At 43.0% G+C, this 24,360-nt stretch overlaps 1 protein-coding gene across 3 annotated transcripts in view; it reads left to right on the top strand.

Annotated features, from left to right (window-relative positions):
* The first annotated feature begins 1,059 nt into the window (after nucleotides 1-1,059).
* Disp1 (dispatched RND transporter family member 1) overlaps nucleotides 1,060-24,360 on the top strand; it is a 138,123-nt gene continuing 114,822 nt past the window's right edge. Inside the window, exon 1 of one of the 3 annotated variants that reach the window (XM_021198397.1) lies at nucleotides 1,060-1,266. Coding sequence is in view for 1 of the 3 variants with exons in the window: in XM_029538946.1 (XP_029394806.1) it covers nucleotides 1,181-1,266 (86 nt within the window). In the remaining 2 variants the exon portion in view is untranslated. The remainder of the gene's footprint in view (nucleotides 1,267-24,360) is intronic. The other 2 variants (XM_029538946.1, XM_029538947.1) reach the window with 2 other exon arrangements.

The raw sequence follows: 24,360 nt of genomic DNA, 5'->3' as shown, positions 1-24,360 counted from the left end.
GGAAGCATAGCAGCATCCAGACAGACATGGCACTGGAGAAAGAGCTGAGAGTTTTGCATCTTGCCTTTCTTCCATCCTGGGCAGAGCTTGAGCACTAGGAGTCCACAAAGCCCATCCCAACAGTGGCACATGTCCTCCAACAAGGCCACACCTATTCTAACAATGACACATCTCCTAATAGTGTCAATCCCTGTGGGCCAAGCATTCAAACACAAGTCTTTGGGGGCCAAATCACTACAAAAGTACAGCATCATCTGGTCTTGTCTATGTTTTTTTTCTTGCCTTTGAGGTCTTGGACTTTAATTGACTGTACTTCTATGCAGTTGCCTGAACAGACAGGTTCTTACTTTCTGGTATACTGCTATGCATGTCCTTGCCTACTTTAACTCTTATTTGTTCTTTAATTCAGTCTCAACCGAAGTTGTCATTTATAGTCCGTCTTCTTGCTCAACTCTCTACACACCATACCATTCCCACAGCACTGCTGTGTTGCAAATTGGGCTTCTTGTAGGTAGCCTGTACTCCAACACACCAGGTTCAGTCACCTATCCTCAGTAAGCCAATTAAAGGACCCAAATTAATAGTAAAAAAGCAGAAAAAGAGAATTATTCAAAGTTGCTACATTGTGAAGACTAAAGAGATGCAACAGTCCCCAGCCTTGACTTCAATGCTCTAGCTATCCTCAGAGGCCTGACATGAAAGTAGGTTTTAACAGAAAACAAGAGCTAAAGAGAACTAGACAGTGTTTCAAGGTGTGGTTCTCCGTCCATCATTTTCTTGTTTCCTGAGTGATGGAGAAAGGAAACAGTTTGAATGAATTAAATAAAACCTAGTTCTTCGCGGTGTCTGATTAGCTACTGCAACTTTTAACCAGAGTGTGGGCTCAGAGGTCGGTGTCAGAGTCATCTAGTGGACACCTGGCCCAGCATTTGTAGACTGGCTAAGTGACAGCTAAGACTGAGACAGAGAGGAGATGCATGTGCCTCTGCACCCCAGCCCAGCTGCAGCAGCGGCTTTGAGTAGCAGGAGGCCTGGGCCCATAGCCGGAGGCGGGACTTCCGGTCCCGCTGGCGACCGCGGCCCGCGCCAGGCGGAAGCGCGGCTCCGGGCCAGGATCCGCGAGCTCCGGCTGGAGCAGAGTTCGGAGCCTCAGTGTCCGGGACGCCCGTGGTCGGTGTGGATGCTTCTCGGCGCTGCGTCCCCGCGGTCCGGGGAGACCGAGGAGGCACGCGGGAGTCGGCGCGGCGGGAGAGCAGGGATCCCGGGGTGAGGACGACTGGCGGCGGAGGGTGGCTGCAAGGGGCTGAGGAGGCCGAGGTGACATCTTCCATGGGGGTGTGTCCGCGTCCCCGGGCTCGTAGGGAAGGTGGCCGGAGATGGCCTTGGGGGGCTTGCAGGGAGACGCTCCAGAGGCAGCTCTTTTCTCCTTCGGGGTTGCAGATGAGAAGGACGTCTTGACCTAACTCATCTGCGAGATGAGCAGCGGCGGCTTGCATGCTCAGCATTGCTTTCTTTGCAATACATTTCTTTCTTTCTCTTAAGACGCCTCTCCTCTTCCAGTGGTCTTCGGAGGGGAAAACCCCACGTTCACAGGGAAAACCCGAGCTCTTACTCACTTAGCTCCGGTTCAGGCTACCTTTCTTTGTCAGACTAATAGGACGTTAGGTCTTTGATTCAGACAAGCAAGCCCACTGAAGTTTTCATTTTGGACTCTACCTTGCGGAGTTCAGGTTGTCCCACTTCCTTTGTCGCGGAGTGAACTTGTAAGTGTCTGGACAAGGCTTTCACCTTCATGTTTGCACTTTATGACTTACTTCTCATGTTTGCTTCTCAATGGGGTGACACATTTTTTAGATGTTTAATAGATTGGATTCTTGCCACACACTGAGCATAACTAGGCAAAGCCAGAGAGTACTGTCACTGATGGAGGCTGGTGTATACTGATTGCTTCAAGTGTTTCTCTTCCCAGGAGTTACGATCTTAATTTTATCCCTCGGTATTTGCCAGTACAGGTAACTTATATCTTACTTGGTGGTCTGACCTGAACTACTTGAAGAAACAAATACAGACAAACAAACCAGAAAGCACTATGTATTTATCCATAACCTGGTATCTCACCGACTTACTTGAGATTTGTGCTGCAGTGAGACAAGCTATTATAATAAAGGTTTGTTGTGTGGCACAGCTGATATAATGCAGGATGCACCTTAAATAGTGCTTTAACATATTAATGAAGACACTGAAGTCTTCTGAAGTTACGGGGCTAACTGTTGGGTTGATTTCATTTTGCATCTCTTCATTTCTTTTTAAAATTGTTTATTTTTATGTGTATGGGTGTTTTGCCTGCATGTATGTCTGGGCACCACATGTGGGCCTGTTGTTCTCAGAGACCAGAAGAGGGCATCACAGTGCCTGTCTCTAGAGTTGTGGGCTGCCTGCCATGCGGGTGCTAGGGATCAAGCTGAGGACTTCTGGAAGAGCAGCCAGTGTTCTTAATGGCTGAACCATCTCTCCAGGCCCTTTAATTTCATTTCTTGAGGTAGATTTGTTGCTTATCTGATAAGGCTTGATTTTATTTTAGCATGTAATCTTGATTTAAAACCTGTGAGCTCCCCCAGGCCCCATTCCCTTCACTTTTATAAGAGAAAAAGCTCTTGAGAACACGTGAGCCTTTATAGTTCATGGGTGGTGGAAGTGTTCATCCTTCAAACGGAAGAATTGCTTGCCTTCTGAGGTAGGTTTCCAGTGGTAGAGCCGAGAGTCCTGGCTGAAGTTTGATTGCCTTGGATTTGGGAAATCTTTGGAATGCTTATTTGTTGCTGGAAATTATTGAATAATTACTTAGCTTTCCCCTTTAGATAAATTCTTTGCATTTTTGTATAATTTAGCAGTGTTTCATAGTTAGCTATGTTCGTGAGGATTTTTGATTAGCTGCAGAGAGTTGCTAGTTATTTGTGTGTATGGGTTCACACCTTCCTTTTATTTCTGCGGCACGATGTGTGCCTGTTGAGGAACAACTGCCCAGATCATGATCATTCAAACAGCCTTCATATGCATGCATTCACATTTGAGTAGTCACCAATTGCTAATGTGTCAAGCAGTTAAGTTTGTTGGTTCCATGCCTTCTGGCTATTAGTTTTATTATTACCTAGTACTTTGTCAGCTACCTGCTTATCCTAGTTAGAGAACCATTCCTGGCCACTTGATCCAGCCCAGATAGTTGGATACTCCGGGGGGACACAGCTCTTGCCTAGGAGATAGCACAGCACACAGCATGGCTCTTATGCTCAGCTTTTGTTCCCCCCTCTCACTGAGCGAGTCTTTTTCTTTCATAGTGACCAGGATGACTCAGGCCTCAGTGACTCAAAGGGGATTCAGAGCCTCCACACAGATGGCAGTCCCGTTAAGAAGGGTGCAGTCCATTATACCGAGGCCAAGAGGAGAGGAACTGGAGGCATCCTGCGAGTATTTGTGATTGGGAAAGAGCTTATCATTTTTATAGGGGAATTTGTGTATAATTTGCTAATGGTGTATATTTTATACTTGGCTTATGAAGGTGGCAGATTGCTAGGCGATTTTCTTGAGAGGTGGACAGCATTCTATACTATTACCAAATGTTCATTGCTATTGGGAGTTCCAGATATTATTGCAATTTAAGAGACATATCCTTTCCCTGTGTTGATTGGTGAGCCAAAGAACCCTCAGCTCGTATAGGAACTCTGCATTGGTCTTATTCCCTGTATTGGTACTACTCATTTTTTTAAAAAAAGATTTATTTATTTTATTTATATGAGCACACTATAGCTGTCTTCAGACGCACCAGAAGAGGGTTAGATCCTATTACAGATGGTTGTGAGCCACCATGTGGTTGGTGGGAATTGAACTCAGGACCTCTGCAGGAGCAGTCAGTGCTCTTAACTGCTGAGCCGTCTCTCCATCCTGGTACTATTGATTTTTAAACTGACTAATCTTACGTATATTTTTATCTCCTTATGGTAGGAAGGTTATCATTTTTCCTTGTTGTGGAATATTTTTGTATCTATTTTCTTACTCATTTGCAAATGATTGTTTTTAGCTTGGTTTTCTGTGCTTATATTACGCTTTAAAGCTTGTGTTGAATCAGGGCTGATTTGGGTCGATGCTAGTGATTAATCATTAATGATCAGAGTGAGATAATAGCATTGTTAATGTGTTGGTATTGCATTGAAAATATTAACTTAGAAATAGCAATCTGAGCATTTCTTTAACATGTTGTCATAGTTGAACAGTTAGAAAGATGAGATGTTTATCAACTGACTTTAAGAAGTACCTGTTTGGCTTTCACTGTTTTAGTGTATCAGTTAGGGTTCCTCAGAAAAAAGTGGATGAGTGCATCTCTAGTGTATTATTATTATTGCTATTGTTATTATTATTATTAAAGATTTTAAGGGAGCTAGCGAAATGGCTCAGTGACTAACAGCACTTGCTGTGTAGCTCTGAGGACCAGAGTTCTGATCCCAGCACCCATGTAATCCCCGCTCCAAGTGGGACAGGATTCCTAGGGCTTGCTGGCTTCCAGCCTAGCCAAGAAAGTCCAGGCCAAGTTCAAGGGGAGACCCTGCCTCAGGGGACCAGGCAGGAGAGCAGTTGAGGGGGGCACTGATTCGTCAAGTTTTAGGGAGTGGCAGGTTCAGGCTGGAAACTCAGCGGTTGATTCTGCAGTCGAGTTGTTGACGTTCACTTAGGGCGCATAGTGCTGTGTGCTATCAATGGAGCATGAAGAATTTTTGCAAGTATAAGCTAATTATTCCATCATTCACGGGATATCCCAAGAGGCCTTAAACATGGGGATCATAAGGACCAAGAGAAGTTCAGAGTTTTCTTTGTGTTAGAAATTGGCAGTAAAGACACAGGTGCTAAAGGAACCCTGAAACTATAAGCCTCGTTGGACAGGGATTTGGAAAGCCTCTCCCACAGGATTTTTAAGGAGACTCTGGGGCATTGTAGGATCTAAATGGGTCTTTTAGAAGGTTGCCAGATATTAGGCATTATTTTGAGATGAATTGTGGTAGTAACACCAAGGCCACTCACTCACTGATGACCTGTTGTCCAGGACTGTGAAGAGAAACATTTCCAGCCTGTTTGATTTCTTGTCCTGGCTCCCCTCAGTGATGAGCTGTGATTGAGACTGTAAGTCACCCCCAGGTTCCTTCTGCTCAGTGCTTTATCACAGCCCTAGAGAGCAAACTAAGACAGTAGAGAGTCACACTGCACTCCTGGGAGGGTAAGTCTGTTGTCTAACCCTATGGTACAGTGAATGCTGGGGCAGATTTTAAAGTCTTCTCCCAAGTGAGGATGCAGTGTTTCCTCTTTTCAAAGGCAGGTTACATTTTTGTTGTGTGTACCTAAAGTGGGGGGGGGGGGATGGATTTAGAGATTTGTATTTCATCTGCATACGTTTTAATCCTCTGCCTTATTCCATGGGTTTCACTTTAAATTTTTTCTTAGATGTTGTTAGTTGATAATTGATCAGTTTTTCCAAGGATGCTACTTTAATTAGTGTAGTTGAAAGAAGTATATACTTTGGACATGCTTGCTGTGTGTGAAAAGTGAGGTGGCACCTAGCACGGGGCCCACTCACATAAAAATTCATTCTCACTGGAATGTGAGGCTGGAAAACACTTTGCATCTTAGAGTGTGCTGCAGGGCAGGGCTGGGATCCAAACCCTGATTAAAATCACCCAGCTCTTTTTTTTTTTTTTTTGGTTCCTCTGCTCTGCAACCACAAGTTATTGCTGGCTGAAAAGGATAATAATGAATTCATTTTCATCTACCGAAAAAAATCGTTTTAGACAGCTTTATTCCTTTTAAATTAGATAAAAAGGCTGCTTTTCAATGAGAGCGAATCAGTGGCTCATCCCAGAAGCCTGTGCAGTAACGCTGGCCGACGGTGACAGTTTGCGATCAGATAGCCACCCAGGAGCTGCTTATGTTTCTTACACTTCAGCGTCAAGAGCGTTGACTTAGCCTGTCCATAGTGAGCATACACACAACTCCATAAACATGTACAATTTTGGGTATTTATTTTTTCTTGTTAATGTGAGAATTGAGGCCAGGGCTTCACATGTATTATAAACATGCCCTGCCACTGGCTTATAGCCCTAGTCCTAATTGGTTAAATTAACAGTAATCTAAAGGGATGGAGAGATGGCTGAGGGTTAAGAGGGTGTGTCCTATGGTTCTCTCAGAGACCCAGAGTCAGTTCCCAGCACCCACATGGCCACTCACAACGGCCTGTCACTCCAGCTCCAGTGCTCTCTTCTGGTGTCCTTGCACACATTCACACACATACTCATGATAAAAAACAAATCTTTAAAAACATCCTTTAAAGGCCAAATGTAACATTTAGGATTACTTGCAGTCAGCACTCACGTAGTATATGAAACCTTGAGGAACTAAGGCATTTTGAATTGCTCATGTTTAATGTCTTGTCAGCCTGTCCTTTCCCCTTCCCCATGCAAGTAAGGGATTTGAGAGATGGATTGAAGTACTGTACTTACCAAATAGATGGCTCTTTATGGTTCCTTTTGACTGCCCTAGGGTTGATTTACCCAAATGTTTTTCTCTTCTGATAGATTTAGCAACGGCATAATGAGAAATGTGAGCTCTGGCCGCTACTGAATAGTAACTATTTAAACAGTGACTCACTTTGTGGCTTCCATGAGTCTGTGTTTGCGACTGTGTGAGGATGGGTGTTAAGAAGTGAGCAACTGTAATTTAATTTATTAACCATTGTGTAGGTGCTGTGCATTTTCTTATCTGTTTTATAGTAGGTTTTATTTTAATTAGAAGACTACTAAGAGTTGTTAACTATGTAGCATGTGCTGATCACTGGGTTTCCATCCACCATGGCTCATTCAGTCGTTACTACAATCCCAGTAAGAGCTGTTACTCCACCTTTACAGACACGGAAACTGAGGTTTATGGAGGGTGAATAGCTTACCCAGTCTACACAATAATTACTGAAACTGGGATTTGAATCCAGGCAACCGGAAGTCCAGGATTTAGCTACTTACAGCTCTGCTATTCATCGAGCGGATACCTTTAGTCGTATGCATAATACCGTCTTACTTAAGACTTTCCTATAAAATCCCCCATGCCATTTCTGATTAGAATCTGGGTTGCAGGCAGGACTCACCTTGGTTTCTGAGCATCCCTCAGGCTGAGAAGACCCGAGGCATGGATGGCGGCCTGTGCTTCCCACTGGGTGGGGGTGGTCTTCTCTTCCACTAGGCAACAGCAGTTAGAGAGTTTTCTGGAGATACTCCACTTTGGGGGTTGCAGTTTGTTGTATATACATATAGAAATCAAGTTTTGTTTTAAATATACATGTAGATGGTAGAGTTGTAGAGCATCCTGTGAAGCAGAGGAAAAAAATGTTGATTTAAAGTTGGCCATGAGAAGGGAAAAAGGGTCATCTATGTGCGGATTGTTGAGTTAAGCTTTTTCATTGTGCCTTCACAGTCAGCCTCTGCACACACTACCGGGGCACACTTGACCTGCAGTGCTTTTGCTGGACTCTTTTAAGGCTTAGAGTACAGTTTTTAGCTTTATAAAGTAAAATAATGTTCAGAGGCCCGGAGATAGCTTAGTGGGTAACGTGCTGGGAGTGCATTCTTATCACCTGAGTTCAGTCCCTTGAGCCCACGTCCAGATGGAGGGAGAGAAACGGCTTCACACAGCTGTCTCCTCTGACCTCTGCACAGGTGGGGTCTCTCCCCCTTTCTCTTTTACACACACGCATATGAACACACACACACACACACACACACACACACACACACACACACACACACACACACGGCGAGAGAGACACAGAAGAGAAATACAGAGGCACAGAGAGACAGGCAGACCGAATAACGTAATAAAGTAATATTCCTACAGTATACTATTTTCTTGTCTTGTATTTTGAATTTGCGTCTTTGTTCTTATTTTTGACAAATTTTAATTAACTGAGGTGAGTTGCACATCACTAATAAAAATTCACCAGGGGACAGCGCTTTGTTGGCTGGCACACAGGCTGGAAACTGAGTCTTATATGCAGTATTAATCCTGCCACAGAAGGGTCTTTTATGCCACATTGAACTTAATCTGAAAATCTAAACAATTTAAGATTTATTTTTTATCTGTATGAATGTTTGCCTGCTTGTTTACTTATTGTATATTAGTACATTGTAGCTGTCTTCAGACACACCAGAAGGGGGGATCAGGTTTCATTATAGATGGTTGTGAGCTACCATGTGGCTGCTGGGAATTGAACTCAGGACCTCTGGAAGAGTAGCCAGTGTTCTTAACTACTGAGCCATCGCACCAGACCCATCTGCCTGCTTGTATGTATGTGTATCATGTGTGTAACTTTCACTGGTACGCATGAAGGCTTGAAGGGAACATCAGATCAGCTGGAACTGGAGCTACAGATGGTTGTAAACTGGGTTGGGCACAGAACCTGGGACTTTCAGAAGAGTAGCAGCTGTTCTTAATTGCTGAATCATGTCTCAACCCCAAGTCTAAATATTTAAGCGTAGTTTTTTTTGAAACAGGTGATAAACTTGATGTAAGATGCTTTTGTTTATGAATTTCTCAATTCTGAATAGCAAGTGTGTGGAGAGTCAAGGAGACATATGTGTAATTGAGTTTTGTGTAATGCTTGTGATAGTAATAGAATTGTGAGTTTGAAACAATAATCTTTTTACAGTACACTACAGTGTTGTTAATGAAGTCAGGAAAAGATAGTTATGCACCTTTGTGCTATGTGATGTCCTAGGTATAGTGTGTGCTTGCATATTAATATAAACCTGAGTTTTATCCTTTTTTTATAAAGGCAGAACCCCCAAAGTAGGTAGATGTCTGTGGTTAGGAGTGATGTAAGCAAAACTGGAACTAAACTCCCCTCCCCTTCCCTCCCCTCCCCTTCCCTCCCCTCCCCTCCCCTTCCCTTCTCCTCCCTTCTCTTCCCTCCTCCTCCCTCTCTCCTCCCCTTCCCTCCTCTCCTCTCCCTTCCCCTTCCCTCCTCTCCTCTCCCTCTCCCTCCCCCTCTCCTCTCCCTTCCCCTCCTCCTCTTCTCTCCTCTTTTTCCCTCCCCTCTTCCTTCTCTCTCCCCTCCCCTGTTTTTCTTTCCTCTTCCTTTTCTCTGTTTATTCTCCTTCAATCCTTCCAGAAATTTTCTGATTCCCCCTTTTAGTTTATTCCAGGGATGTCAATATTCATAAAATCTAGATGTAAAGACGACCTTTGTTTCTCATCTTGAAGCTCATGCTCCCGTGCCAGGAAGGGAGGAGGGTCACGGAAGGCTGGGGATTGAAGAAGATTTGAGGTGACACAGCCAGATAAAACATATTTTACTCACTTTGAATGATGGTTGCCACACAGACTGTTAGGCAAGGAGATGCTGGCAGGCACACAGACTCAAGCTAGCACATGGACCACACATAGGTGGGCATAGGCGCACAGGCAGACTGGTGCACAGGCCACACAGAGGTAGATATTCAGGCCTTACAGGCAGACATACACAGGCATGCTGGCAAAGATCAAAGCACTTGGCTCTGACCTCAAGACCATATTTATCCAGAATCACGTAAAAGTAGCCTCTGCCAGGAATTGTTTTCTAACAGATTACACTACTGTTTGCTCTTGGGTTTTCCAGACACTTGTGTGAGGCCCCCCCCCCCCATTTTTGCTGAGTCAGAGCTCCCTAGATATCCAGTGCTCTGGCGTTTTTGCCCATGCTGGATATATGTATCAGCACCACACCGTCTACACAAAATGGCTCTTGCAGCCCTCTGTCCCCTACTCTAATGAACGGTAAGATCAACTTCCTATGATGTCACCCATTTTTATTATAATTCTCCAGACTGCATCTTTTAGCCTCAGAAATAACAGTCTTTAGATTTAGCTGTTGGCATTCAACCTGTGTCTTCGGATCATTCTTCCATGCATTCTGTCTGTAAGACAAATTGCTTCTGCATTTACTCTGCTGTGGAGCTTTATGTGGGATGGTTTCTGGCTTTGCACCATGTATACACACTTAGGTTTTGCCTCCTCTCACCAATTTTCAACGCCCCCCCTCCCTGAATTCTCACCTGCAGATGCCAGCAGAAAATGTTGGCTTTATTATGATGCCCAGGCTGTCCTGAGTTCTACTTTGTAGCCCAGGGAGGGCTCAAGCTGGTTCCAAGATACCCTCTTCCTCCCGCTGCCTCTGCCTCTTCATCAGCTATGGAGGTGACAGAGGTGTAGCTTCAGGTTGTCATATTCAGAAGCTTGAAGATCCCTTTAGTCTTTTACGAACCTGAATTCAGGTACAGAGGTTGGCACTAGAGGTCTCCTTTAAAGGGACTCAGATAGCTCCATTAGTACCATTAGTGTGGCTTAGGACATTGGTGTTGCAGTCCTTAAGGTGATGTCCTTTTGGACAAACTGTGAACAGTACCATCTGACCTGCGAATGAATGGGGTTTGGTCACTCTAGGGGATTTTAGTCTTTGGTCCTGGTGTTATTTTCTTATTAAGCATTATGTGACTCTTTGGTCAGAAAAAGGTCAGCAAGAAGCCGATGTAGCACGGAGGCCACAGGGTGAGCAGAGCAGCTAGGTGTGGGCCAGGGCACTGAAAAGCTCCTGGGTGTCAGCCACCGCAGGACGAGCAAAGCCACTCACTCACCTTTGCAACTTGAGTTCCCTTAGGGGTTTTCCCTTTCAGGGAAAACTTAGGTCAATCAGTGGCTTCCATGAGGGAATGTTCAGGATGAGCTGATGAAGCAGATTTGGGTTCAGTGAAAGCAGGAAGAGGCTTAGGGCGGATTAAAGCGCTCCCTAGAGCATGGGCGGCCCTCCAGGTGTTCTTGTGGTGACTGCATGTGGGATTCTGGAAGCGTCCATAATCCATTATTCAGGGGACTTCTATTACCTCTCCCTTTGTCTCTTTAGTAACTGAGATGACAGAGGCCCCGGGGATACATTGATAGGACGATAATCAATCGGGAAAGCAGACCAGGAGCCCACTGGGGTGCACATGGCTTTACCATATGGCTTTTACTGTAAGGGGGTTTCTGGTGAAATTGCTGGAAAATTACAGCTGGAAGAAATGTTGTTAGTTGTATTAAAATTCTTGATTCTCAGAGGCAAGAGGCTTCAACCGGACTCCCCAGTGAGGTTCCTTTCCCTTCCTGTGTCCCCGAAATTCTATGTCTTTCTAGTCCCATGCTCAGTGTGGGGTTATGGGCATTTGTCACTAGATGTGTGTCTTCTCATGGTTTCTAACCTTGGAACATTTATTGTAGTTTATTTCTGATTCTACCATATGTTGAAAAAAAAGAGATTTAACTCAGCATTTAAAATGGTTTTACTAGACAGTTTCATTATTTTTGTCCTTTTACCCCTGACTCTGTCTCATTCCTCTCTCACCCAGCCTGCTCCCTCACTTTCCTGTCTGTTTTGTTCTCTTGTGACCACGAGTTTGATCAGGGCTGCTTGATCAGGGCTGCTTGCATGAGGACGGGTGAGGGGTTATTCACCGGGCAACTTGAGATACCACTGAAGAGAAAGAGTGCCCTCTTCAGTCAGCAGGGACCTGCCAGTGGCTCTTCAGGTAAGGGTGGGGCCTCAGGACTTCCCCACATCGTGGTGTGTGTTGACAAGGTGCTCAGCAGGTAGCCGACTGACCGAAGCTGCTGTGGTTTCCTGAGAGCCCCATCCTTGGGTCTGAAACAGTGTTGTAGAGCACCCCTCTGCATCTTCAGGTTCTCAGACTTCCCATTCTCTCCATTTTCTCTCCCACGTTTCTCCCAGAGCCTTGGAGGGAGTAATAGTGATGTCCTATTCAATACTAAGCCCTCCAAACTTACTTATTTTCAGCAGTCGGACCAGTTATGAGTCTCCTTATTAACTAATGCCTTCTGCAAACGAAATCTCCCTCACTAAGGCTGAGGTCAGCATTGGCCGGTGACCATAATCATAAATATTTAGGAAGTAGTTTTATCTCATATTCATTTATGAAAATAATAGTAGGTCCCCCACTAGGGTCTATGACCCCACTAGGGCCTTTGACCTCAGCAGTATGGGCTTTTAATGAGGTCTGTGGTTTATAGTGGTTTACATAGGTTTGGCCCCCATGTACTCCTGTATTTGAATGCTTGGGCATAGGGAGTGGCACTGTTAGGAACTGTGGCATTGTTGGAGGAAGTGTGCCACTGTGGAGGTGGGCTTTGAGTCATGAATGCTCAAGCTATACTCAGTATAGTACACAGTTGCTGCTGCTGCCTGTGTGTCAAGATGTATAACTCTCAGCTTCTTCTCTAGCACCGTGTCTGCCCGTATGCTGCCATGATGACAATGGACTAAACGTTTGACACTAATGCAGCCCAGTTCAATGGTTTCCTTTATAAGAGTTGCCTGGTCAGGGCTAGAGAGATGGCTTAGCGGTTAAGAGCACCTACTGCTCTTCTGAAGGTTCTGAGTTCAAGTCCCAGCAACCACATGGTGGCCCACAACCATCCGTAATGAGATCTGATGCCCTCTTCTGGGGTGTCTGAAGACAGCTATGGTGTACTTAATTATAATAATAAATAATCTTAAAAAAAAATAGAGTTGCCAGGTCATGGTGTCTCTTCACAGCTATCAGAAGCCTAAGACACAGTTCTAGGCGTGGATTTTCGCCTGTGGACTGGGCCTCACATTCATTCAGAAAGCCGTTGGTTACCACTCAGCAGCCATGCCACCGATGCATGGTTGCCATCTAGGTTTGGTGGGCAACCAAGAGCAATGGTATCTGCCTGTGTTCCTTCGGTGGCCTCGGGAGCCTTTCTGACCAGCATTTTACAGAGAAGCAGGGATCCAATACTGTGCACTGTGACCCAGCATGTTAGGCATCTCCGTTCGTGTGCTCACATGCTAGAAACAAGGCTACCTTGGCCTCGGCTTCCTTGGCATTTTCTGTATTGAACCAAGGTAGTGGGTGTGAGGGGGCTTTTCACTTACTGTGGTCAAACATTCGAGCACCTGGAAAACTGTTTTCACTGAGAGACACAAAATAGACATGCCGGAGGGAGGGGCCCCACACAACTTCCAAAAGAACTTTTGAAAACGTCCCCTGTCGGAACTTCACTGACTTCCTTATTGAGGAAGAGGAGAAGAGCAGTCTGAAGGCAGACCTTTAAAGGGAAGAAGTGTTGTTTCCTGTGCATCCTGTTCTCACGTGAACAGGCTCCATGATTTATGTTGGGCCTGAGAGCCTGGGTTTTGAAGCTCAGGTGGAGCAGATGCTCTGAAGCACGTTTGTGACGTTAAGACTGGCGTCACCATGAGTGTGTCAGAACTTACTTGTCTTGGAACTTTGCAGTTTGTTCTGAGGACTTAGCTACTTAGCTTCTTAATGAAGCTTTTAAAATATGATAGCCTTACTTCACGAATCCCCTATAAGCGATATTTTTAATATATTTCTGGAGGCATTTTAGGCTCAAAATAGTTTTTTTAATAAAATATTTATAAGAGGTTTTACTGAAAATCATTTCCAAAAATACTGCCTAGGATGCAAGCAGCACGCATTGACGGCTCAGCCTGCTGTTGCTCGTCAGTGTATCCAGTGTACTAATCCACCTTTAAAAGGGGGAGAAAATAGTGCCTCATTTAGCAGTAGATTTAGGAGGACATCCTGGAGTAGAAGATAATTTGAGAGCAGTATTTCATAGGACTTTTTCAATACAATATTCTAATATTGTTACCTATGTAGGATGTTTTGCGTAACAACACTGGAACAATGTATTCCTAGAAGGTGGTACTAATTTGGTGTTTCAGAGCCATGGTTTTCAGTTCTGATAGAAAGATGAGCATTTCAGGGGCCAGTGGCTTGCTTTGTAAGTGTGATGCTGAGTAAGAACCAGGCACATTCATCTGCACAGTCGATGTAGACTCTAGATGCCGTTTCTGACTTTTCCTTAAGTGGACCATGTGATCTGCTGTATCACTGGCTTGGTCTCCAGGTCTTGCAAATCACATAGCTTATCCATGAAATCAAGATGGTTTCAAAGAACGCTTTGTAAGTGAACTTAAGAAAGGAACGATATGCAGCTTGTGAATGGGTATTAGGACCTCCTCCCCCTTTTCCTCCTCTCCTTCCTCCTCCTCTTCCTCTTCCTCCTCTTCCTTTCTTTCCTTGAGACTGCTGTAGTATAGGTTGGGTGTTCTTCCCTACACAGTCCCTGCCATCAACAGTTAATCATTCAGCTAAAGCTAATGGGCTGTTCCACTTCACACATGAGAACACATGCTCTCCTTCAGAGGTGGTATGTGAGATCTTAACCTCTGGATTGTATTTCTGTATGTTGTTCTGCTTAAGGCTTGGGTTGGGCTGATGATTAGATGTTTGAGTTAATAAAAAACCAACTGAAATTGCTAAGATTGGCACATGGACTCAGATGCCTGGAATGTTTGCTGCCCAGGTCTTTTCTTGTCAGAATATGTTTACATGGTAGGTGTACCGAACCCTTAGTGCACCGACCCCTGCTTGTGCCGATGTGCCTGCCTCTTGATTGAGAGTTTGATATTATGATATGCCATTTCAGCTCAAGCATTGTAAGGTTGTCATCTATGTGTTTATAGATGCACACATGTGGAGTCATGAATTTAAGTTCACTGTGTGATGATATGTAAAACATGGGAAGATTATTTCAGGGGTGCTGGAGCAGGATTTTGTATCTGACAACCCCACACATAGAGTGAGGCGTGATCTCTGCGAAGATGGCATAGCCGTTTATTTGTTATACTGTTGATATCCTAATCAGAAAAAGCTTAGGAAAGCATGCTGGTTTGGCAGAATAATAGCTTAGAGAGTAGTGGTGTCTTCTGTTCATGTAACAGAGTATGTGAAAAACCTGCTGTGGAAAGCCAGTGTTTTATTGGTTTTGATGAAGAGATAATACCCCAAACCAGAAACATCAGAGCAACTCTATGAAGTAGGGCCTGGGGCTGGATAGGGCGAGGGCACTGCGATGGGGTGAGCATGGTCTGCAGGGGGAGCCTGAGCAGAGGTCCGAGGTCGCAGAATGTGTTTGAGGCACCAGTTTGGTGGGAGTGTATGTGATGACTATTATCAGGGTTCTATATGGTGGATCCAGATCATGAAGGACATTGAGTGTGCTAATGATTGTGAAATAGTGAAGTGACCCTTCATTCATATGACAGCTAGTTGCGTATTGACTGTGTGCCAGGTGCCAGCTAGGCAGAATGCTGCAGCAGGCAGGATCGTAACTCTTTAAGGGGGCCTAAAGTGGTATATCTAAGTCTTGATTTACTGCTTAATGGCATAATGACTTTGTAACTTTGAAATTTAATGCTTGCTGGTAGGTCTGGACCTGTCTATGATGATAAAATTACCAAGTCATTGAGTTTTTTTTTAATCAACTCTTCTAGTGTTTACCATCTAAGAAGCTATTATAAGAACTTTCAGTTTGGCCAACTGATCATAAGATATATAGAAAGCTTTTTATCATCACTAACAAATATTTTGTATTTCATAAGTTATTTTAGGTGATGGGTTTAGGGTTTGGTTTAATAGAATATGAAGCCCCAGGCTCAATTTTTACCATTCCACCACAAAAAAGCTTTTCAGTTGAGATATCTAAAATTTCAGGATACTTTTTAGTTAATTTAATTTCTTGTGGATACTGCTTACTTTAGTTTTAAGTTAAAAATAAGAGACTATAATTTAGATTATATTTTTTATTTTAAATTGAGCCATATTAAATTTAAAATCCGCAGACTGCCCCTCCACTGTCTGAATACTTGTACCGTCTGTGGGGCTAAAGGGTGGCATGGAAACACTGAAGGCTGGCATTCTGAGCCTTGTGAAGGCAACAGGGAGTGAGGGATGACTTCTGTATGCAAAGTAAACACTTCCTGTTGTTTCATAACCAGAAAAGCTTAGAAAAGCATGCCGGATAGGCAGAGGTACAGCTTTCACAGCTTATTACATACATACTCGGAGTGGGACTTGGCCCTAATAGTCGTTAAGAGCAGGCAACTTCCTGTCATCCATGGTGCTAGGGATCTAACTCAGGACCTCATGAGTGCAAAGAAAAGATTCTTCCAACTGAGCTGTATCCCCAGCCTGGAAAAGTGGGGTGTAAGTATTTGAGATGATTGCACTCTATTCAGGATACTTGTATATGTCTGATTTGAGGCTGATGGCATTTAGTTTTTTTGCAATCCTATAACCACTCCCTAGCATCCTACTTAAAGATAACCATAGTTGTTCACTGTCCCATGCTGGTAACAGTGTAGTTCAGACTCTGTTGCAGGGTGGAGCATGTGAGGAGTGGGCTTGGCCTGAGGAGGGAGTAGGAAAGGCTTGGTTCTGCTGCCCAGCCTTGGTTAGGATCTGCCCTTGGTTGCTGTCCACTTTCTTCATATAACCGCTGCTCTGCCCTGACTGTGAAACTGGTTTGATTGATTATGAGGCGTTCATTTCAGAGGTTCTAGTCAACCTAGAGCTGGAAGGCCTAGGTTTAAACTTGAGCTTTTTCTTATTTGTGCCACCCAGATGTGGATACACTGTTCCTTAATGTGCTTCCTTATTAATCAATGGAGACTACTCATTCTTATTGTAGGTTGTTGCAGTGAAGTTTAAAGCTAGATGCTCCAAAAGCAATTCATAAACTTCCAAGGACCATTTAAATGTCACATATCACTGGCAAACTGACTGGAGTCATGGGAAGATGTCATGGTCATTTGGGGACTAGTGTGTTTCAGATTTCAGAGTTCTTTGAATTTTGAATTATTTGCATAGGCTTTTTCACCTGAGCATCCAAAAATCCAAACCCTGTGACTTGTTGTGTACCTGACTTTTGCCTACAAAGCTATTATAGATCAGGAGTTCGCCAGCTCTGAGGGGCTGGGACCTTGTGTGTACTGTACCCAGTATTGGAGTACGTCATACTTATTCCATTTCTAAGTTAAAAACTTTTATAGATTTTGTGTTTGCCTTCTTTTCCTATTCCTATTTGATTTGTTTGTTTGTTTGTTTGTTATTTTATTAACCATCTTCCATCTCTGAAAACATGGGATGGCAGAGTATAGTACCCTGCTCTGTAGCTAGATGGAGAAACCAGTTCTTGGGGGTCTGGTCTCTGGAAGTAAAGTAGGATCAGATTGGCAGAGGCTCCCACCCTCAATAGCTGTGAATTCGGTCTGATGCAGGCGATATTGTAGACTTCTTAAAATATTATGTGATTTTTGTCTTGTAACTTAATCACATTGTTCTCTAGCATGGACTTTGTCGATGACATTGGTAAGCTTCAGTGTCACAGGTTAGACATATCTTCGGTACCAGGAGGTATACCTCCTATCTTACTATCGAGAAATCCGTCACAGCTAGGCAGTGCACATGAAGCCTCTGTGTGGAAGGAACCCAGACTGTAGGCTTTTTAAATGGCAGGTTTGTTTACATATATACATTTAAGACATTGTTCTTAGAGGGGACACATGATTGGTAAGCCATAGTTTCTGATGATAATTTTATAATTCCTTTTAGTAGGTTAACTATAACCTTTTACCTAGTTTTTCTGCTTTGACCTTATACAGGAGTGATTGGATATAGGGCAGGTTGCCAACTTTGGTTTTTTATTTTTTTCCAGCTACAAATTAGATTATATTTTTTACTTTGCAGAATTGTTTTTAGGATGGAGAATAATACATGTACTGTATGTGGTACAGTGTTCCTGTTTTTTGCTTTACAGTCACCGTGTAACTATTTTATACTGTCTAACGATAAGTTCCTCTGGTGTGATGTGAGCCTTCCAGATATCAGTCCTGTGGGTTTCAGTCACTGGGAGCTAAATTTAAGATGTACTTTTCTCCCATAGGTTTCTGAGAATAAAGGCCCATCGTGGTTGTTGAATTATGTGTAGTAATTGATGTACCAGCTGTCACAATAGCGTCATTGAAAATGAGGTAATTTCAAATTTAAAAGTGTCTGCTTACCTTTTAATTTTACTTGTGTCTTTTAACATAGATGTTAATAGTCCTTTTGAACTAAATCAGACATATCCACATTATAAAATGTAGTTATCATTTTTTGTGTCCATGTTTATGTGCAAATGCACATGCTTGTGGGTGTATGTGCAAATGCACATGCTTGTGGGTGTATGTGCATGTGTGCGGTTAGTGTATGCAAAGGCCAGAGGACAACCTCCAGTGCTGTTTCTCATTACCACCTACTTTTTCCTTTGAGTCAGAGCTCTCCTGCCCTGGAGCTCTCTAGCCCGGCTGGGCTGGCTGGCTAGGGGGCCCCAGGGATCCTTGACTGCCTTTGCTGTTCTAGGATTACCAGCCTGTGCCACCTTGCCTCGGTTTTTAAATATGGGTACTGGGGTCATACTTAAGTCCTTGTGTTTGCAAGGTAAGTACTTACTAACAGAGCGATTTCCCAGCCCTGCCCTTGTACTTGTTACTGGAGACTGTTTTGTTGTGTACTGTGATCACCACCACTGTGCTCTATGATACAGATAGTGAGTAGAGACTTTAAAGTGAGCATGTGCAAAGTTACTGTTGTGTACTGTGATCACCACCACTGTGCTCTATGATACAGATAGTGAGTAGAGACTTTAAAGTGAGCATGTGCAAAGTTACCGCCTTGCAAATATGGAAGTCTCCACAGATGATCTGAAATGTTTACTTTGTATCACTCAGTGACAGGCATAGAGTCAGTAGGTCACTTTTGGTATGACCATCATAGAATAGAATATGACCATCATAGAATGTATGTACCCATACCTACATGATATAACATGCTATGTGTGCAGCTAGTGTGTGTGTATATATATATATATATACACTTTTATATATATATATATATATATATATATATATATATATATATATATATATATATATACACTTTTGCGCCTAAGGCTATGGTTATGTAATATGATAGTAATTCAAGTACAAATAGGACGTCTGCATAGACCTGCTTGCTCTGTGTATGTTGTATGTAACACATGCCTGTTTTACAGGGAACCNGTGTGTATATATATATATATATATAAACATTTATATATATATATATATATATATATATATATATATATATATATATATATATATACACTTTTGCTCCTAAGGCCATGGTAAATAAATATGATAGTAATTCAAGTACAAATAGGACGTCTGCATAGACCTGCTTGCTCTGTGTATGTTGTATGTAACACATGCCTGTTTTACAGGGAACCCTCTTATGTTAGTAGAGGAAAAGTCTAGTGTGATAAATACATACACTCATAACATAGTCCTATATGTCCCATATGCCAGGTATCCTGAACTGTGCATAATTATACCCCTATATGTCTGGCAGTAGAGATGTGTTTATGCCAGCATCAGTGCAGACTGAGGGCACACAGTGCACTGCTGCTTGCACCCTGTGGTGCCTGCCTTAGGCAGTAGGGAGTTTGAGCTCTTCTTGTCATGGGCCCAGTGTGGAACATGTGTTCCGTTGGTGACTAAAACAGTTCTGCACATTAGTGTTTTCTATGAAGCAACAGAACACCAAGCTCTTTGGTGTAATCCTATTGAGGAGTTTAGTGCTCATTGGGGAGAAAATAAGCTTGCTAGAAATTATGTCAAGTGGTAAATTTATGTTTCACTTAGGCAATTTTGCCATCTGTTAAACTTACCTTAATTTGACTTACCTATGTAGATTTCTTAGACTTCAGTTTGTTTGTTTGTTTGTTTGTTTGAGGCAGGGTCTCCCTTTATCAAGTGCAGACTGCCATTGAGTTTGAACTGCCTCAGCGTCCCGAGTGTTGGGTTTCAGGTGTGAGGCCCCCACACCTGCCAGACACTGCTTGTAGTACCGCTGGTCTGAGTTTTGGTGTAAAGGAACAAGGAGTTCTATTTTCTGGGAGCAGGTTTGTTACTAGGATCATTTTGTAAGCTAAGAACAAGGAGAAAAATTAGGATTAAGTTATTTTATTTTCACATGATGTAGTTGCATGGCACCTATGATTTCAGCACTAGATTTTAGAAATATTCCTCCTGAGAAAATGTGGCCATGAAGGTTTCTGCCTTTAGTTCCATAGAGTTTGTTCAAAGATAACATTTTTGCAGTCTCAATAAACATACAGAAGTGACTGTATGTGCCCACTGCTTAGGGTCCACTCAGATCTAGTGCTCCATTACCATTTTGTATTAATTACTTTGTTTTTGTTTTTGTTTTGTTTTGTTTTGATGTGATAAGATGCCATGACCAACTCAACTTAGGTACGAGTTTATTCTGTAGGGACGAGTCCATCTTGCTGGAGAAGCATGGCACAGGCAGGCATGGCCCCTGAGAGGTCACATCCTAACCACAAGCATGCAGCAGAGAGGGAACTTGAAATAGGGTGAGCCTATATAGTCACAAAGCCCCCTCCAGCGACTTCCTCCAGCAAAGCTGCCCTCCTAAGCCTCCCCAAACAGCACTGCTAGTGGCCTGAGTGTTCATGTACCTGAGCCTGTGGGGACCGCTTCTCATTCAAACCACCACACATTGGGGGGAAAAATTACCATTGTCCTACGTGACTTCTGGGAAAACTATGATTGTGGCAAGACGGATGGACTTTCAGGAGGAGAGGATATACTGGAAGCATCGCTGGAGAACCAGGCCCCCAGATCTCTTATGTGTCTTTTCTTTAGTAACTGACTGGGAGCTTATGTAAATCAGTGTTGGGACTTTATTTCTCCATTAAATGAGTGAGAGTGAAATACTAAGGGTCCCTTCCATTCAGAGAAGAGAGCTCTGGAATTAACAATAGTGAGACATGCTAGTCTTGCAGGGTTAGGACCAGGCCACTTGTGCCACATTGGCAATGTAGTGTATTGCATTACATGAATCTGTGAATGTCTGCTTCTCTCTGTCTATTCCTATTGTCCCTTAGCACAAGATCCAGAGATAGAAAGTGGAGTGGTGTCCTGGACTGGCTATGTGTCCTTAAGCAGGTGGCTTGTTCTTGACTTCTGTAGCAGGATGACTTGAGACAAAGGCTGTAAAGTTCTTCATGGAAAAACAGAATCCCAGCAGGCCTTGTGTTTTATCTTGCTCATGACCACCCAACTCTGTTCCTCAGGTAGGTGTGCATAGATTGGCCGTATAGGTTTGGGTCATTGGGATGGAAGAGGAGGAGATGAAGACTTTTTGGGTCATTTTCTTTAAGAAAACCCCATTTTTTCCTAGATGTCTTTTTTATCTTCTTTTCTGTTTGGCTGCTAAATGTCCAGAACTAAAGCATTAGCCTTTGATTCAGAGATGGATACTATGTGCGGCTTGTCTGCTCCTGGAGCAGAGAGTTACGGTCACCTCAGACACCTCTGTGCCTGCCAACTGTTACGTGAGGGGAAAGTAAACGTATTCAAGTTCTTTTCTCATTCTAGTGGCCGAAATCACACACTTAAGAGCTGTGAAGACCAGAGATAATCCAGTGCCCACTTCGGGGTGTCCTTCCTCCCCTGGATGCTTCTCAGTGCTATCTAACCTGTGCGAGTGCCCACTTCTGCAGCCTGAGTGGGTACAGTGCCAAGTGGAAGTAAAGATCATGAAGATGGTTTCTCATGCTGGTTGACCAAAAAATAAAAATAAAAAGTGAAAACCAAGGTTTCTCAAGTAAGGAAAATCATTTAAAATAGCCACCAGTAACCAGTTAGAGAAGAAAATTTCTATAGTGCCATTCTGAATAGTATTAAGAATATTTAATTAGAATGAAGTAATAGATTAACAAGGAAATATAGCGTTACAATTTATGATCAAGACAAGAATATTAAAACATTTGACATGTCTTGGTACGGGATTGTAACTATGTAGCCCCTTGCCCAGCCTGAATTGTAGTTTTAGCGTTCGAAGCTCATCTTGACTGGGTCACTTTTATCCATCTACGTTGTGGAAATGCTGCGGATCTCGAATAGTTTTATATTTACTTCTTAGTAGCCCGGCAGTGTTATCACCTGTGGTCCTTTTAAAAATTAAATTTCTAAGTCTGAGATTTGATCTTTTTTCAGTCATGCAGAATTATAAATTTGAACCATTTAAATCTTTGTGATGCCAGCCTCCAGTTTACGTTCTGGATTGTTAGCCGTCTGGAGGCAGTGGGAATTGGGAGGATGGAGCTGATAAGCGAGGCGGACTAAAGGCTCACGAAATAGCCAGCTTTCCTCAGAGCATCAGACAGTTTGTAGTCTGAGGGTAAAGAAAGGTCACATGTAGCTGGGTGATGGCGACACACATTTAGTTCCAGCACTCGGGAGGCAGAGGCAGGTGCATATCTGAGTTCGAGGCCAGCCTGGCACAGAGTGAGTTTCAGGACAGCCTGGGTTATACAGAGAAACCCTGTCTCAAAACAAAAAAACAAGCAAGCAGACAAAAGAAGGGTCAGATGGGGAAAGTTCTCGTGAGTTCACGCTGTATACAGTCACAAGGGACAAGCCACATGTGCTCAAAACATGCTTTTCTCCAGAGGCAGATAAAGCAAGCAGTAGTGAGTAACCTGAAGTAGCCTCACTCCTGCTACACCTGGGAGGAGCGTCAGATACATGCCAAGAAGAACCGCGTGCTTTGGAGAAGCTGGCGTCATGAGACTCTTGTCCTGTTTTCTTGAAGTGTTTTCAAAGCACTCAGAATTCTCATATGACTTCATTCCTGGACCCTGTTCTGGCATTAGATAAGGGATTTTAATTTATTATTAACATTTGTGGCTCTCTAGATGCCTTTTATATGCTGGACAAGCACCCTTATCCCTGAGCTACATCCCAGCCTGCCATAGTCCTTTCGTCACTGCCTTTTGCTTTTCCTTAACTTCTGAAAGCCTGAAGTGTGGTTGCCAACACATTCCCTTTCTTCCATACTTCACTCCGCTCACCACTAGTGAAGGTTTTAAGAGTTGCGCTGCAGCCTGCCTGGGGCTTCTAGTACTCTGTTTCCTATTGACGAGGGAAGCCTTTGGGGGAGGGCAGGTAATGAAATGAGTGTTAAATATGAGCCAGCAGTAGCCAACACTTCCAGTGGGTGGATTGGATCCATGGAGCAGGTCTGTGCAGTGTACCATAGTGACTGCTTTGTGTACTCCTAGCGGTTATACATCCAGAAATGAACACTAGTCCAGCATTTTGAACATGGATTCTTTTGTACGAGGTAACAAGTCTGGATATATATTTAATTATATCACTGAAATGAGAAATCATAATTTGAAATAAACCTAGATATTTTGATTTATTACTTGAAGGAACAGATACTGTTTTTTTGGTAATAGTGATATAGTTTTACTTTAGAAAAGTTATATATATATATATATATATATATATATATATATATATATCCATTACTTCTTAAAAAGGAGAAAAAGCATTTTAGAGAATCAGACCCTGTTGTTTTAATATTTCTCATGAATAGGGAAAGCCCAAATGCATATCAAAACTCACAGGTATTTTTTTTTACATTTTTCTGAGATGCATTTCATATACCATAAAAGTTCATTGTTATAAGCAACCAGAATAGTAACTTCCAGTGTTCTTCCAAGTGCATATCCTTCACTGTGCATACTTTTTAGACAGTTTCTAACACTCCTACAAAGAAAGCCTCACTCCTTACTGGATAGCAGTCCCTTGTCATTTCTATTCGTGAGTCCCCTCATTGTGCCCTCACTCCTTCCTCTCCAGCCTTGGACTCACTTTCTGACCTGGTAGATTTGTCTAGTGTAGACATTGCATACAAGCAAGATCGTAATATAGGACCTTCTGTGGTTGGCTTTTCACTGAAACCTAATTTTGTCTTTTGCACTCTGGTATCCTCATTTTCTGTATATGGCCACAGAGTCTGAGTGAGGTGGTTGCCTTCTGTTGAATAAACCCAGAGAAGATAGCCGAGATCTGAACCCAGCTACTGTAGACCTCAATTCACAACCAGGCACACCCGGACTGCCTCTGTCCTTGAACACTGAAAATAGTCACTTGAAAGATTCCATGTGTTTGGATCAAGCCAATTTAAAATAAACTATTGTAAATGTTTTTCTGTTGCAGAAGTAATATTTGCTTAAAAATTGAGGGAGCTGTTAGATCTATTAATACAAAAAAGCCCTATATTTGGCAAGTTTCCATTTCTTCCTTAAGATGACTGCATTCCGTGATGTGGATGGGTCACCCATGAGAACAGGCCGCAGTGACATTTGAGGTGGCCATCTGCACCCTTAGCAGGTATTCGCTGGATACTCTTATGTAAAATTTAGAGAATCCTCAATTAAATTTTATTTATTTATTTTTTATTAGATATTTTCTTTATTTACATTTCAAATACTATCCGGAAAGTTCCCTAT

This window comes from Mus pahari, chromosome 5 (assembly GCF_900095145.1).
Source record: "Mus pahari chromosome 5, PAHARI_EIJ_v1.1, whole genome shotgun sequence".
Taxonomy (NCBI): Eukaryota; Metazoa; Chordata; class Mammalia; order Rodentia; family Muridae; genus Mus; species Mus pahari.
The sequence above is the reverse complement of the archived record's forward strand: the minus strand, read 5'-3'. Positions and strand labels throughout refer to the sequence as shown.